Here is a 16,921-nt window from a genome sequence, read left to right as displayed (position 1 = left end):
GGAGTTCTTGTGTTTGTTCATTTCAAATGATTATTTACACTCCCTGACAAAACTAACACATAATTTATAATTTAGTTAAAACTGTTAATAAGAAAAACTTCAAATTAATCCTACTGGCTTAATTTGTTATTTTTATGCAAAGGAAAGTATTTTTTAGATTAATTAAAACTACTGTGCAAATTTGCAGTGTAAGAAAATAATTTTTTCTCGGTACATGACATAGCTCTGTATCTTAAATAAAACTTTAAACGATTTCTAACATTTATATCACATCTTAAAGTGGAAAAGCTACTTGTCGTCGAATGCGATGTTTCCAGATGAGTCTCTAATTGGCAATAGTATGCGTACAAAAAAAGCGAACGATAGATTAGCGCTTTGTTTCATAAAACGTAATAGTATGAGGTTATAGAGTAGCAATAATATGGAGGTCCACCTGGCATGAGGATCATTGAAACAGGTGGTCTTAATGTTCACCCAAAAAATACATTGATGACATAATTGAGCCACAAATAAAGCCTCTTTGGGATTTTAAACTTTGACAGTCACTTAAAATCATCCAATACGAAATGTTCTTGACCAATATGAAATCTGAAATGAGATTCGAAACATACCTAGATACTGTGAAGCTGTAATTGATGTGGTATTATTAAAATCGACTATTCAATAGTTTTCTTGGATTTTGATTCATATCGTTTTTTAATTAAATATCTGCATTTCCCACAGTAGTGGTTAAAATTAAACAATACATTTAATTTTTCTTCTATAAAGTATTTTTCTTCTCAAATTCATTGCAATAAAATCGAAATTATGTGATTTTGATGAGGATTGTATATTTCCTCGACTTTTATATACCCATTGTACAAAACATAATTTTGGAATCTAATTTGTTAAATAGTAAGCTTAAAAATAATGTTAAAGCAGCATGCAAAAATAGGGTAAAAAAGCAAAAAATACCTTGCAAACAAAAACCACAGCAAGCATATTTACACATTAACAAAATTGACCCAAGCTCCCCCAGTGTGCACATTATTCCTATCCGCTAGGCTGCTCTTAGCTTCAACCCTCTCAACATTAGGGCTATCATTGAACAGATTGTCAGAACTACCGTTGGCTGTACTAGAAGTGTCTTTGAAATTATCAGAAAACTGTTCGCTGGATTCTAATTGATCAGAACTATTCTTATTCATCATTTCCATGAAAAAATGATCTGGACGTTTATTAAAATCGTTACTACCAGCACTGTCATTGAAAAAATCTGGTTTTTTGCCAAAGAAATTTTCTGTTTGTTGATCATATGTATCAGTATCGCTGAAAAATATATTCGCAGTACCGTGATCCTCTAAATTTGGACGAATATCTATGTTAGGATACAAAGGTGTTTGGTGAACGAAATTCAATTCTCTGTTGTGGTTTCCGAAATTGTTATTCAACCACATATTAGTATTTAATTCCCTCAATTGATTACCGCCTCTCGCTTCATAGATATTATCTGGTTTTAAATTCAATAAGCTGTTAACTCTCTTTTTCATCTCATGCTCTATAACAGAATTTCTGTACTCATTCTCCATTCGTCTTCTCTGCTCTAACTCTGTTGTTACATCTGACACTACACCATAGTTCTGAAGGAGAATAACATCTGGCAAACCATAATATGGATGCGATTCAATTTCACCGATGTTCGGGGTATAATTTACTCGTCTTTGAAGAGAACCAAAGTAGGGATTGTGATGCAAATTTGGTAATTCTGACAACTGTATGACTGGGGTAATGTGAGAGGATAAGTTTTGTGAAGGCCAAGGAAGATTATATGGCAGCTGACGGCTAAAATGAGTCAGAAAAAAAAGAATAAGGGATTTTTTACATAGGTTAAACATAAAAAGTGAATGTTTTGGATTTAATTTCAAGATAATATAATCCATGCTTCACAATATTATATAAAAAAAGTATTCAAGCTTTTCGTGGATATTTTTTGAAATCTACAGAAACTATCTCAAAATTTATCCAAAACATGTTAAAATTAGTGTGATTAAAAAAAATAAGAAGCGTGAATAGTATACATACTAAAATCATTTTGTGCCTTAACTAAAGCATAAACTTTAGCGACATCTATTAAGCTTATTCTAATACAAAAAGTGCTTTGACAATTTACTATGGGATAATATTAATATAATTGAAACTAGTTGTAATGTGTTGAACATAAATGACATAGAAAACGAGTGTGTACAACTTAATTTTCAATCTACCTCATTTTTTGAAGTTTACCTCAAACTTTATGTCTAAAAACCGTTAATATTATTGAGATTAAAAAAGTACTATTAAAATAAGTGATTTTGTCTCACAACCAAAACAAAAAACTATAATGTGTTGAAAATAAAAATGGTATGAACACACTTTTGTAGGAAATTAGTAGGTGACTACTACTAACTTATCGATTTTTCTTGTAATTTTTTATTATACAAGGTGGTGCAGAATTATGTAGGTAGTTCTAGAGCTGATGATGGTACATATAAACCAGTTTACTAAATAAAAGTAGATTATGTATTCTACAAATTGGACGAAATTTTGAAAATTATAAGAGCACTTTTTTACATAGAGTAAGTGTATAAGTAAGTGTAAGTAAAAATTTTTGAACTAACGGAGTAATCAAATGTGGAATCAATTATCTTAATATCCTACTTAACTCAAAATTAAACTTTCGGATGCATGTTTTAGTAACCAAGTTATCGTCATCAGAGATAAACAGTATGTTCAGTATGAATATACCACCCAACAGTTTCTTGAAATAACTCCAAAAATCTGAACTCAATCAAAACTGTTTGACAGGCTCTCGACTCACCTCCCTTATTGTTCGATTAAAAAAGCTGTACATAAACCTAAAATCTTATTTATTGATGTACTATCAGCTCTAACAACAATTAATGTACATAATCCTTGTATATTCAACCAATTTGTTGGGCAAAATCCTGGTCATTTCTAAAATTGTAAGTTAAGAAGTATTTACAAATTAGAGGATCCAAAAACTTTAATGAGACCACTATGTATAATAAAGACAAACATCAGTGTAGTTTTTACCAAGATTGAATACATATTTCATTGATCAAGCATAATATCCAATCGTGTTCATTGATGTTTCCAAATATTCCCAATTTTTTGTCCTGATCAAAATTGATCTTAGTTTTATTTCTTTAAACTGGTTGAGGCTGGATATGACTGTTAATAAAATGAACCAAACAGTATTATAAGAAAAAGTAGGCTTAATATATGACCTTTAAGTTAAAGATGTAGTTCCTTTTTTTAAATATCCACATAAAATTGATAGAATATTTACATTTTTTCATGAGGAAAACAAAGAAAATGTTAAACTTATTTTTAAATGCACCCACATATTTAACTGTGTACTACTGTTATCTCCTGAACAATTTTTTACAATTACTAAGTTCCAATTATATCAGCATACAATTTTCATAGTTTAGTAATAATTATTGAAACTTACCGGTTCTGAGCAATTTTCCTTAGGGTATCGGGGACTCGAATTAATTTATCTAAAGTTTTTACAATCGATTGAAAAGTAGGCCTGTGTGTCCTCTCCTTCTGCCAACAATCTAGCATTAATTGGTAAATAGCTTCTGGACAATCCATTGGCGCTGGCAATCTACAATAACCACAAAATTTATAAACCTAATACTGTACTAATTGTAAAATTAAAAATATAAAATATTAAGGATACCCTCAGAAATTCCTGCATTGATAATTGTTCTTTTTAATTTGATCATAGTAATAGATTTATTTTAATTATTGGAATATATATTAAAAATGGAGTTTGTATTCATAATAGTTAGTGACAGTATATTAAAACAGTCTTAAACGTTAACTAAATTGAGGTATATGGCCCATGACACCATTGTGAGCTTGATGTAAGTTGTGTGTAGATAATACTACTTATTTGGAAAAGCTCAGTTGATTAGAAATCCGGCCAATGGTAAAATTTAGATCGGTGATTCGTTTTTTAATGCAATAACCGTTAAATCAAGTGAAATTCATCAACAAATCTACAAGGTGTGAGAAAAAAGCAGCATGAAGGATTCAAATATAAGAAAATGGTTTCTACAAAACAATAACGGACGTGATAACTCCGAGAGGATTTCGACTTAGATATTTTTGCGACTCTCTTAAACAGCTCCGAACTAACTCAGAACGACCTGGTTACCTAATGGTTCAATTCAGGTGTAAACATTCTACAAATAGAGAATACAGATACTTGTACTATGCTATGACAAATGTGTGCAAAATCACAGGTCATATCTCGAAAAATACATTACAAATTATTTTATGCAATAATTTTCTTTACTGTATCTGTATTTGTTCTTATTATTCCAAAATGCAATTTACTTCACAAACATCTCTCATATGTTTTGTTCAAAATAATGATACATTTTTTATAGTAAATCTAATTAATTTTTGTGAATAAAAAATTTAATTTTAACAGTGCAAAGTTATTCATAATTCATTTGATTCACTGATGTTTCAATAATTTTAAACTGAGTAAATTATCCATATCTTCATAGATTTATTTATTGCCATAAGTAACAAACGCTATCAGGACAAAGCTAAATTCACGTAAAGATCCTGGAGACGATCTAATAACAGCTAGTATAATGCAAGACTTTGGTCCCAAAGTCACAGTGGAAAGTGGCTCAAATTATACTACTTCCCAGATCGGATAAACCTCTGGAAGACGTGAAATCATATAGACCTATAAGTCTACTACCTATAATGGGCAAGTTGTTAGAAAAACTACTCGCTGAAAAAATACAACCAATCATTGACCAAAGAAATATAATACCAAATTATCATTTTGGAGACAAGAGCTCGCAACAATTGAGCAAGTTCACTGTGTAAATAAAAAAATAAACGAAGATTTTTAAAACAGAAAATATTATTCTTCAGCGTTTGTAGACATCATTCAAGCCTTTAACAAGGTTTGACATGATGGTCTTTTATTTAAAACCAGAATTATTACCAAATTCTTCATTCCTACCTCCATGATCACTATTGTTAACTACCATGATGAACAAACACTACTTTACAAAATAAACGCCGGAGTTCCTCAAGGCAGTGTCCTGGGACCACTGGTTTACCTCATCCTTACGGCAGATCTACCAACTAATAATGATGTATTAGCAGCTACACTTGCAGATGACACAGCCATACTAGACTTATAGAAAGAAATGGCACATTAAAGCAAACGAATCAAAATCAGTCCAGGTAACCTTCACCAACCGCAAAGACAAATGCGCAGAAGTCACTCTAAACAATCAAGCCATACCACAACGTGATGATGTCAAATATCTTGGCATGCACACATATTAACCAAATGCAAATAATTGGGTTTGAAACTAAGGGATTTACACTGGCTGACAGGTAGGAAATCCCAATTACCTTAAAAAACCAAGTACTAATCTACAAAGGAATCATCAAGTCCATACGGACCTATGGAGTCCCATTGTGGGAATCAGCATTCACTCCTTAGTTTGTGCTAAACTTTGTCATAACTCGTGACCTCCATGTGCCAACAGTTAAAGCGAGAATAAAAAACTTATCCATAAGTTATAAAAATAGGTTAAGCCTCTACCTAAAGAGACTGGTATCTAACCTGATGGTGCATCCAACATTTAAGCATAGACTCAAAAAGCATATCCCTTACGACCTAATTAGTGGGTTTTAGTTAGTGTCAGTGTTTCCCAATAACCAAACCTAATTGATCTAGGTATTGATTATAGATGAAAGAAGGATTTCTTTCGAGCATGTCAATTTGTTCTGTATTGTCATATAATTTGCTTATTGTAATAATTGTTATAGATTGCAAATGAAGAAGGCAGTTAAAAAAAGATATTGCCATAATTTAATAGGAAATGTAAACAGATACTTTTGCTATTTAATTTTGAAAATAACCAACAACCTTATTCAATTAACATCAATATTGACTAACAGAATAAATGTTATATTTTAAATAAACTATACATATTTAAAAATTTTGATAATGGTATTTTTTCGATAATTTTTCCACTTTTAATTTAAATTCAACTATGGAAAACTGGTATCTGTTAAATTGTCAAATTAATTTTTTACCTGTATCCCTTTTCAATGCTCTTAATTACATCTTGATTCGACCAATTCCAATATGGTCGCTCCCCATAGGACATAACTTCCCAACAAACTATACCCATAGACCACACGTCACTGGCAGACGTAAATTTGCGAAATGCAATTGCTTCAGGAGCAGTCCACCGGACGGGAATTTTTCCTCCCTGAAAATTAAAACCATTATTTCCCTTTGATAAAATGTATATAAGTATAATAACCGAAGGATTAATTGGTAACATACCCTAGTAGTATAAGCTCCTTCTGTGGCACTTTCAATTTCTCGACTAAGGCCGAAATCTGCTATCTTACATACTAATTGCGAATTTACCAATACGTTTCTCGCTGCTAAGTCGCGATGGACGTAGTTCATTTCACTTAGATATTGCATACCCGAAGCAATACCTCTTAGCATACCTGTTAGCTGAATCACTTGGAACTTTCCATCGTTTGCCTAAAATAAATAAAAAAACTTAATTATTATAGAAACTTCATATTTCACCCACATTATCATAATCAAACCTAAGGTAATTCTAGTGAAAATCACTACAAGATACTTCAATGTCTCGATTGTAGCAATTGTTAAAAATGCTCTTAATGCTAGAATAAGCGAGTCGAAATATTTTCCTTTTGAATTTGCCATTGGTAGCTTTGACATACAATTGAAGGATTTATGAAACAAGGAGATATGGCGCTCTAAATTCGAACGTCCTTATGTTGAATTGGAAATATTGGAAAAGAAAACAATGTGATCTTAGTCCATAACACAAGTGGTCTGCTTTAAATGACCTGGAGAAGGAAGACATGATTATTTTTAACAATTGGAATAGTATTCCTGTCACTTAGGATGACCTGGGAAGGAAGACATTATCATTTTCAATCTTGTCACTTATGTTCAGCCGAAAAAGCTCGCGTTTGCTGTTCTTTCCCTTTTTGGTACTTCATATATATGTGAACAATCTTTTTCAAGCATGAACATTATCAAGAGTAAACTGAGAAGTCATCTTATCGACGGAAACTTGGAATTAAGGATGGAACCTTATCTAACTGGGTTAGATTTGCTAGATTGCTGTTGGGTAATTTAACACCTCAGATGATGACAAAACCAAAAATATTGGGAACAGTTATGAATATATTCTCAAAAGAATGAATAAATAGGTGATATGAAGGCACAAATGGTAGAAACCACATGAAATTAGTTAATTTTACATATTTCAATTTAACCAAATATATTCAATCGTATTACTTACCCTTAGGAAGGTATCAAGTGACCCATTTTCCATATATTCTGTGATGATCATGACTGGATTAGATTTTGTAACAACTCCTTGTAAAAATATAACGTTTGGGTGTTCAAACTGTCCCATTATAGAAGCTTCTGTAAGAAAATCGTTGCGAGACTTGTCCAATGAACCAGCCTTTAGAGTTTTTATGGCTACGTCGATATCTACATTGCTCATTTTCAGTTTGCCCCTACATACGTCTCCGAACTCTCCTCCTCCTTGAACAAAACATAGAAAAAATTCCATTGTTGATATTCTAACTTAAATAAAAAAATAGTTTGTAATTCTATTGGGTATATGAAGAGCTATTTATTTTCTGAAAATTGGAGAATAATACCAAATCAGTATTCATTATTGTTGGCTTTCAGATACATATTAAACAAAGATCAGTATTTTTAAAGACCTTACTTTTCTTATCGACTTTGTCAAATAGAGAGAAAATGACAAATCATCCATTTAACTTTTCCTCAAAAAAATTGATGTGAATTTTTTTAGGTAATAGGGAATTTCAAAAAACAACCACAGGTTGGATGATTTTGAAACATTCCCTTATAATAAAAGTAAATGAAAGTAAATAAAAGGAAATGAAAGATTTGTATCTTGAAATAGAATTTTACCTATAATTGCCTCAATCGTAATGCAGCTAGCATCTATTTCTCTAGCAAATTCCCGTACTGCCTGATTGGGATCTTCGTATGTATGTGGATCAATGTAAGTTCTTGATGAACCACTGATTCCAGTGAACAATGGCGTCGTCACTATAATATGCCAACAATATTTATTTGCAATAACAAAGTAGACAAATATATTTTATTATTTCATGAAATAACTAAAAATCAATATTAATGAAAAACCAAGCATGAAAGAAGATAGTTATTTTTAATAACCGAACAATTAATAGAAACCATGCAAAATTAATAAATATTAGTAGAAATATAAGTCCAACGATAGGTAAAATTAAGAAATCGCAAAAATGTTCTACAAGGTCACAAAACGTTTTCTTTAGAGAACTTTTTAGGTAAACAAGGATTTAAGTGTAAATGCGCCTCTGTCCAAAAAATAATAGATTTTTTAGTCAGTCAACACTTATATACTTTATTTACAGTATATGTCAAAACTGCTTTTATCCCTTACAAAAAATCCTTTTGAGTCTTGTGATATTTAATTGAATTTCTTGTGTTTTCGACGTATAAAATGGAAATAAGCATTGCTCCAGTTAATCTATATTATAAAAGTAAGTGACAAAATCTTTTCTTCAGAACATTTCATTATTTTACTTCTGTAATAAGAGGCTAAAAATAAAAATAATTGTTTAATTTTTGATCTCATGTTGTTTGACACTAATTAAAATAAAGCAAATAGTTCGCCCCAAACTGTAAAGTTGCGTTACATGTACTACACATGTCTTGGGTAAACTCAACCATGTTGACAGTGGTGGAAAAAAACACATCTATCCTAATAAATGAAATACAGTTCCGCCTCTATCCAAACCTTAAATGCAAAACCGCTTCTATGCATATTTTCCTAATAAATAAATCTTGAAATATTGTCTTCTCTTGTGAAAAGTTATGCATTAGACAGGGCCGTTCCTAGCTTCTTGACCACCTGCGTGAAAAATAAAATAGACCGCCTCCCCCCAGTAATTAGCAAATATATTTACGTTAAAAAAATTATCAATAACAGTTTTATAAAATAAAACAAAAATTGGGATTTCGACTAACAATAAAGTGGTGTAAAGTGGCTTGCATTTTATTCCCAAATTACTTATTTTTTTTAATTTAAATTTGTATAAAATCGGTTTTGAGTGGCCGTCTGCGTGATGGACATGCAATACCCCACCGGTAGGAACGGCCTTGCATTTAGACCCCTCAAATACAGGGTGATTTATTAGTTTTTTATTATTTTTTACATTAACTGATCATAAGTTTATTAATAACCATACTTAGATTTTGATATTTGTGAATCAAATCACAAACTTATAAAGATATAATATAATTAACATTACCTCATTTAACGGTTATAGTAAGACATATGAAATATGAAACTACTTCAATAATTTGATAGACAAGAAAAATTTAATAATGTATTTAAGTATATATGATATTAAAATTCAATTTATGTATTTAACAATTGTTTGATGTATTTTTGCATTTATTTATTATTTTGGGATATGAAAAAATGAGTAAATATAGGTTATTTCTCATATAAACTTATTCTATTTTATGAATCATCCTGTATACGATTATTATAAATTATATATTCGAATTTTATCGATTAATCGACACCTGAATTAATTATCAAAATTTCAATTGTAAGGAACCCACACACAACTTTTAGCGTTTGCAGTTGAAAAGTTTTATAAAAGAATTTGAATATTTAGTGATATTACAAAATAATATTTACAATTGTTAATTATCACAAACAAAATGTTAGTCAGTTACACATCGCAAAATACATAATTACCGTTTGTATGCGTGGCAACTATAGGAGGATTATCCAAACTATGATGAACTAGAAATAAAAGAGCACAAATAAAGCAAAACAAACATAAACAAAAACAAAAAACATAAAAAACGGCAAAATAATAATTGTTATAACAATGAACACTGGAATTTAAAAAAACGACACATAAGAATGGGAGGAACTATTCCTAAACTTACTGTAAGTGACTACCAGTCCTTTAAGGATATAGGGATGGCGTGAAAGTGCAGTAAAGGTGTTATAATTAATAATTTTTTCTACGAGTTAAGTTTTATTAAAATATATATAATTGTTATTTCAGGCTGAAAATGATAAACACACTGTAACTGAATAGTTCCAACTTATTCTGTGAAACAATCTAATATCTTCATGTTAGTTTTGATGGATACTAATGTGCATACATATTCAAAATATCAACTTTTACACAGAAATTAGCCGCTACCTTAAAAAAGTGGAAATAAGGAAACATATGTTGGATTTATAATAGGGGTTAAAGATTTTTTTCATATATTCAACTAAAATCAACAATTACCATCTATACGAGGTTTGATCAAAACATACAGTAAATAGATTTTTATATCAACAATTCCTTATACTGCATTTATTTCAACTAATATATCTTTTACCCTCATGTGTTGAGAGAAATGGTGACCAATTTGAACCCGTTTCAGCTTGTCAGTCTGTTACTATTGCCTTGAGATTGTGTTCGCAATGTCTGTCTTGATGCATTTCTTAAATAATGCATTCATTTGAAAAAATAACCAACAAAGCTTATGAAACATTACCATTTGTCTATGATAATAATGTACTGACTTTGGAAACTCTTTAGAAATGGCGTGAGTTATTTTTTTCATATTATTAACAACAATCAGAAATACATCTTCTATGAGCTATTCTGTTGGTTGTGAACCTTTAGGTTGGTCTTGGGAATGTCCTGATGAGATTTCTCCAGTGAGAAGATCTCTTGCACTTTATCTGAGATCTATTGGCAAGTTTTGTTTCAGTCTTCTATTGTTTGGTTCTTGGGTTAGTGGTTGTAGTAATAGATTAGGAGGACTGTGCAGCTTTATGTAGTGGTTACGGCTTCTATCTTGTACTGTCTCTTGTATTGTTGGAATACGAATATTTTGGGGGATCAATTTGTTTGTGACATGCCATGGTGCATTGACTAGTGATCGAAGGATATTAGATTGTCCTCGTTGTATCAGAGCAATACTAGATTTGTACCATAATTCTATTCCGTAGGTCCAGATGGGTATGATGACTGCCGTATATAATATTTTATTCTGTTGTGAGACTGGCGATCTTCTCACGAGTAGCCACTAGAGTTTTCGGAGCTTTAGGTTGACTTGCTTTCGTTTCTTGGCTAGGTGTTCCCTCTAATTAAGTTGAGAGTGTATTCCCAGGTATTTGACACAAGAAGTTAAGGGTATCACTATGTTGTTAATAGTAACTGAAGAACATTGGCTTTTTCTTAGGGTAAATGTTTTGCGCTGGGATTTGTATTCATTAATTTCTATTCTCCACCTTTCGAGCCATTCTTCGATCTGGAATAAGTGGTCCTGGGGATTGGAAGAAGCTATTATTGGATCCTCATGTATAGCCAATACCACTGTGTCATCAGCAAATGTGCCATGTGAGTGAATTAAATGTGAAAATAAATCAGTTAAGGGCAAGGAATAATGCGAAGATGGCGAAGAAACAGACTTGAAAAATAAGCAAACATTTTTCTTTCTGATTTGTGCATAAATAGACATTTTAACATTATTTCTACAGCTACAATAGTAGAGGTATGCTATCCCAAAACAAGTCTCATAGAATGCTTCCAGTATAATAGCTAGTGATTAGTTTATTGAAAAAGATCAAATACCTGTTTATTACGTTTGCAATAAAATAATTCACCCGATTTTTTGTTAACGTCCTGTATGAAATTCTTTTTGAACAAAATTAATTTTTTTTGAAATAGTTAATTTCAAGTGATAGTCAAGAGAGCAAATTTTAAGGAAACTTATCTGGGACTATATGAAGAGCTGTAGCAAATGGGAACATATGAATAAACTCCTTTGATTTTTTATCTAATCTAATTTGGACCTTGGCAACGTTTCATTAAAATTAGGAAATTTTTTTGAGACAATTTTGAATATCAATCTAAATCATAAATATCCTACTGAGACTCCAAGATAATTGGTTAACGAATATTATAAAATATAATTTTTTTTAATAATAATTGTTGATTTTTTAAAAGATGTTTAGTTAAGAAAAAATTCAATCATAACATTTTAATATTCTTGCATGATTTGTACAGATTTATACAAATTAGTTTAACCCTTGCCTTTTTCAATGCAACATTAAATGAAATCATACATAAACTTTCTAAATTTAATATCATGGTTTTTTTATATAAATATGTTTATTTTTTCTTATTATCATTTTCAGTGAAATAACTCTTAGAGTAATTTTGGTGTCGTTTTCTATCCTCTGTCTCGCAGAAAAAACATCACGATTATTCAAGTTATGAAATGTAACGTTATCAACTATTAGTAATTTTTAACATGAAACGTTATATTTCTAAACTTTCTTGAAACTAATTCAAAGGGTAAATTTTGTGCCGTCTATTTTTGCAAATTCTAGCATATTTTGAAGGACGTCACTTCAGTGCAATATTGTTTGTAATGAAAAATTGTATTTCTAGCGTGCAATCATCCTATTTTGCTAGGGGAAATTTCTTCTATCAATGCACATTTTGTATCGGAACAGAATTATTTGATATATTAATGCAACTAATAATTAACAGTAGTATTTGGGGTTGATATATGTATTAAAAACAATTTTTTCAAATAATTTTTTATATATTCAATAATTCAATTGTCAACTCACAGTAGGCTAGATATAAATTTTAAATTCTTCATATTATCTTTAAAAATGGGCCCAAGCCTGGATTCTTTCAAATAAAGAAAATATGGAGACATGTTAATCTTTAATCTGACATACTAAATACTTTTAAGATTTTATATTAAAAAAAATGTTTTCTGTAAATTTAATTTCAGACCTGGCTTTTACATTTATTGTAAATGAAACCAAAATATTTTGTGAAAAAGCATTCTATTCCCATTGTTAATATTGTGTTGTAAATAGCAACTTCTGAAATTGGAATGTTAGCAGGAGAAAAATATTTCAAAAAATATTCTTGTATCATTTACAATTTGAAGTGATAACTGGATTTGATCATTTTAAATCTCTCGAATAATTATAACAACAAAGTTCAACCTCATACAATAATCATTTAATTTCATTAACCTTTAGATTAATTTTTTTAATTGATGAAAAAGTTGAATATTTTGAAAGTTTTGGTTTCCATTGGAAAATCCTAATCAAATTCCTTGCAAACGAGAAATATTTGTAACAATAGTTGGAAAGTTCCGTACTCATTCTAATAAAACACGTACATGGTTAGTCACTATATTGTGCTTACCCCAATTGAAAATAAAATCTGAAAACGAAAATTTTTAAATAAAGCTGTTCCGAACGTTAGTAATACTTTCCGCTTTCCTTAGAAACCCCCTCAATATTAAATACATATACAAAACAAATTTGTATACCTTCTCCATTTCGATATTCCAAAGTATCACAATCGCTTGGTTGTTTTTTGTTACATTCATCGTTAGATCTAGATCTGAGGAAAACCACCGTCAAAACTATGACTGCAACCAGAATTACTACAACAGCTACTATTCCTCCAGCTACCAATTGCAATCTTAGACCTTCTTCGTCACCAATATATGCTAAAATAAAAAATAATAATCATATGAAAAATAGATATTTAATAAAAGTAAAATTATAACAAATTAAGCCCCTAAAAAATTTCCTTTGGACGAATGTGAAAAATTAGTAAATATATGATATCTTTGGGAATGCTATAAAAAATTATTCTAATAGTATACTGAAAGGTTTGATAATTTAAAAGAGATTTCTGAAACTTTTCCCAAAATTTTCAGATAGTTTATTATTATTTTCAACTACAAAACTGATTATTATTGTTATTAGGACTCACCTGGATTCAGCATTTGACCTGTAGTTTTGAATATGACAGGAGAGTATGCTCCCCATCCTCTTTGTGTTTTAGCTCTAACCTGCAGCCCATATTCAGTTCTCTGTTGTAGACCCGTAATAGTAGCTGATAAATCAGAAGTCAGCAAACTGTTATTGCTGTAGTCAATGTCGTTTCGTTGAAACCAACGCACCTATAAATTGAAATATGTTATATACGTTTTTCAATTTTTAAAAACAGTACTTCTGATATATAAGGTTGGCAAGTAAGTACTTTCTTTTTTTACTGATAGAGAGGCTTGCTCTATTTTTTGAATAAGTTATGTTAGTGCTGTACTTTGCCGTTTGTCAAGTGATACTGGTCACATTGACGTAACTTTATAAACAGGTAGTGCAGAGTAGAACATTTTCGGCATATTTTACTTTTTTATTTCCGTAAAGAAAAGAAAGCTGCTACGGCTCACAAAAAAATATGTGAAGTTTATGGTGCTGATTGCTTAACACAGCGCATTGGTATAAAAAATTCCCTCAAAGGTGAGCAACGTTCTGGTCCGCCTATTAAAGTTAGTATGACCAAATCAAAGTCATAATTGAAGAGGTTGGTCATATAACTGTTCGCGCGGTTGCAGAGAGGCTACATGTATCGCAAACAACAATTGAAAAACACTTAAAATATCTTGGGCTAGTTAAGAAGCTTGATATTTGAGTACGTCTCGAATTGAAAGAAATTCGTTTAACACAAAGAATCAAGATTTGCAATGTGCAGCTTAAGCGAAATGAAACCGACCGTTTCTTGAAAAGAATCATCACTGGTGATGAAAAATGGGTCCTGTAGTGTAACATAGTTCGTAAACGATCATGAAGCTAACACATTGAACCAGCACAAACCACATCGAAAGGTGAAAGCAACAAAAAAGCTCATGCTCAGTTTGATGGCATTACAAAGGTGTTTTGTTTTTTGAGCTGCTTCCAAGGAACCAAACGATTAATTCTGATGTTTACCGTCAACAATTAATGAAACTGGATGAAACAATCAATAAAAACGGCCAGTATTGTCAAATCGAAGTTTGTGGAACTCTTTGAATGGTCAAACTTTTACAAATGACGATGACCTTCAATTGTATGAGCGCGGAATCATGCAGCTGAAAGAAAGATGGCTAAAGGTCATTGAGCAAAATGGAAAACATATAATTGATTAAAAATTATTGTTATTTAAAAAAGGAGCGTTGTATTTTATACTACAAACCCGATATTACTTTGTCGCCAATTAATAGATTTTCCGGGATTTAGAAAATTAATCAAAATGTTAAATATATTTAATGTATCCGGTTACCAGTTATTCATATGTTCATTTATTAAGGCTTGAAAAGAGAATTAAATCTCATCAAATGCTCATTTTCAGTTTTGTTGACTTTTATGATGGAAAAAACAAACTTTTATACATAAACGTTGTAAGTTTTGGAAGATATATTAACAAATTATATAGAAATTGAATTTTAAAATAAGAAATACAAAGTAGAGATTACAGACCTTCACTTCCTTAAGTTCCTTCAATCAGAGTTTTAGAAGTTTTATATGAATGAGGAATATCAAAATTTTATGTTATTGAATTAATAAATAACAAGTGACGTTATCACTATAAAAAACATTAAAATCCGTAAAATCAATGTAACAAAATCAAGAGCAAGTTGATTCTACAGTAAACTGTATGGATAATTATTTCTATAAATATTTTAAATATCACCATAAACTACAAATTCATTTGAATGAAAATATTAATATGCCTAAATGTATGAATGGACTGTAATTTTTTCTTATATCACAAGAAGCTTTATTTTTAATAACTTGTCATTCTGTAAAATTTACGATGATTTATCAATTTTTATACTGATGAAAAAGTGAAATCTTTCAAACTAAACTTAAGGAAATTTAGATGATATTTGCATATTTCTATAAAAAAATGTTGGAAATTAGGACAAACCATACGGCGACATACGGTATTACAGTTACAATTTAGCAAAAAAATACTTACTTCATATGCTTCTACTAAATCATTTTCAATATCTGAACCGTCGCTGGAAGTTGGAGCGTCCCAAGCCAATGTAATATCTGTACTTTTAACAGAAGTTACCCTGATATTGGTAATACTACTGGCAACGGATGCTTCCGTGGTGACCACAATATCGGCATATTCAGGAGATTCCCTCACAGCCATATGTGACACCCCGTTTTCTGCGAAAATTTGAAAGCGGTATGTGGTTACCGCGTTGAGACCGCTGATAGTGATGCGGGTTTCGTTGAAGTTTTCCTAAAAGTATTAAGAGTTATCCAATGAAAAATGTGAACGCAGATGTTGCATCTTTAGTACAATTATGGTTACATAAAAAACAAAGAGGTTAATTATTTTGAAGAATTTGGAACATATTTTCTAATTTCTGTAATAACCAACTATTTCAGGAATTATACCAATAATCAAGCCAGATCCCGGGGGGAATTGGAAAAAGTCTATAGTAGACTGCAAAAAGAATCAAAAAGATTCGGCCTTAGGATGAACGGCAAAAATCTAAATATATGGAAATGTAACGGTAAAGGAAGAATCAGATGGAAAAGAGACCTTTCAGAACGAAAAACGAGGAATATCTTAGTAAAGGGCGGTAGAATAATGGGATCCTTGAATAATATTCTTAAAGTAAAAGCAATTTCCAAAGCAACTAAGATTAGATTGTACAAAACAATAATGTACTGTATGGATGTGAGTTTTGGGTGCTTACCAAGAGGAGTGCTGAAAAAACAGAAGTATGGGAGAGGATGAAACTTCGAAAAATAATGGGGGTGTGAAAATAGACAATGAGTCATAAAAAAGAACAAACGCGGAGCTGAAAGAAATATATAACGAGCCTAATATTACATTATGCAAAAAGTCGAAGCCCAAAGAATCAGGTGGTTGGATCATGTGTGTAGAATGAATG

The 16,921-nt window shown here is 30.8% G+C and overlaps 1 protein-coding gene across 6 annotated transcripts in view; it reads right to left on the bottom strand.

The window, feature by feature from the left end:
- The window catches only part of LOC130447457 (ephrin type-B receptor 1-B), a 779,444-nt gene that overhangs the window by 7,215 nt on the left and 755,308 nt on the right, over nt 1–16,921 (bottom strand). For 2 of the 6 annotated variants that reach the window (XM_056784279.1, XM_056784281.1), the window contains 10 exons: nt 15,985–16,260; nt 13,957–14,146; nt 13,505–13,687; nt 9,888–9,935; nt 8,042–8,182; nt 7,392–7,642; nt 6,386–6,595; nt 6,130–6,332; nt 3,494–3,652; nt 955–1,821 (listed from right to left, as the gene is read on the bottom strand). In XM_056784279.1, coding sequence (XP_056640257.1) covers nt 984–1,821; nt 3,494–3,652; nt 6,130–6,332; nt 6,386–6,595; nt 7,392–7,642; nt 8,042–8,182; nt 9,888–9,935; nt 13,505–13,687; nt 13,957–14,146; nt 15,985–16,260 — 2,499 coding nt within the window. In that variant the 3' untranslated portion in view covers nt 955–983. The remainder of the gene's footprint in view (nt 1–954; nt 1,822–3,493; nt 3,653–6,129; nt 6,333–6,385; nt 6,596–7,391; nt 7,643–8,041; nt 8,183–9,887; nt 9,936–13,504; nt 13,688–13,956; nt 14,147–15,984; nt 16,261–16,921) is intronic. The other 4 variants (XM_056784284.1, XM_056784285.1, XM_056784280.1 and 1 more) reach the window with 3 other exon arrangements.

This window comes from Diorhabda sublineata, chromosome 8, assembly GCF_026230105.1.
Source record: "Diorhabda sublineata isolate icDioSubl1.1 chromosome 8, icDioSubl1.1, whole genome shotgun sequence".
Lineage (NCBI taxonomy): Eukaryota > Metazoa > Arthropoda > Insecta > Coleoptera > Chrysomelidae > Diorhabda > Diorhabda sublineata.
The sequence above is the reverse complement of the archived record's forward strand: the minus strand, read 5'-3'. Positions and strand labels throughout refer to the sequence as shown.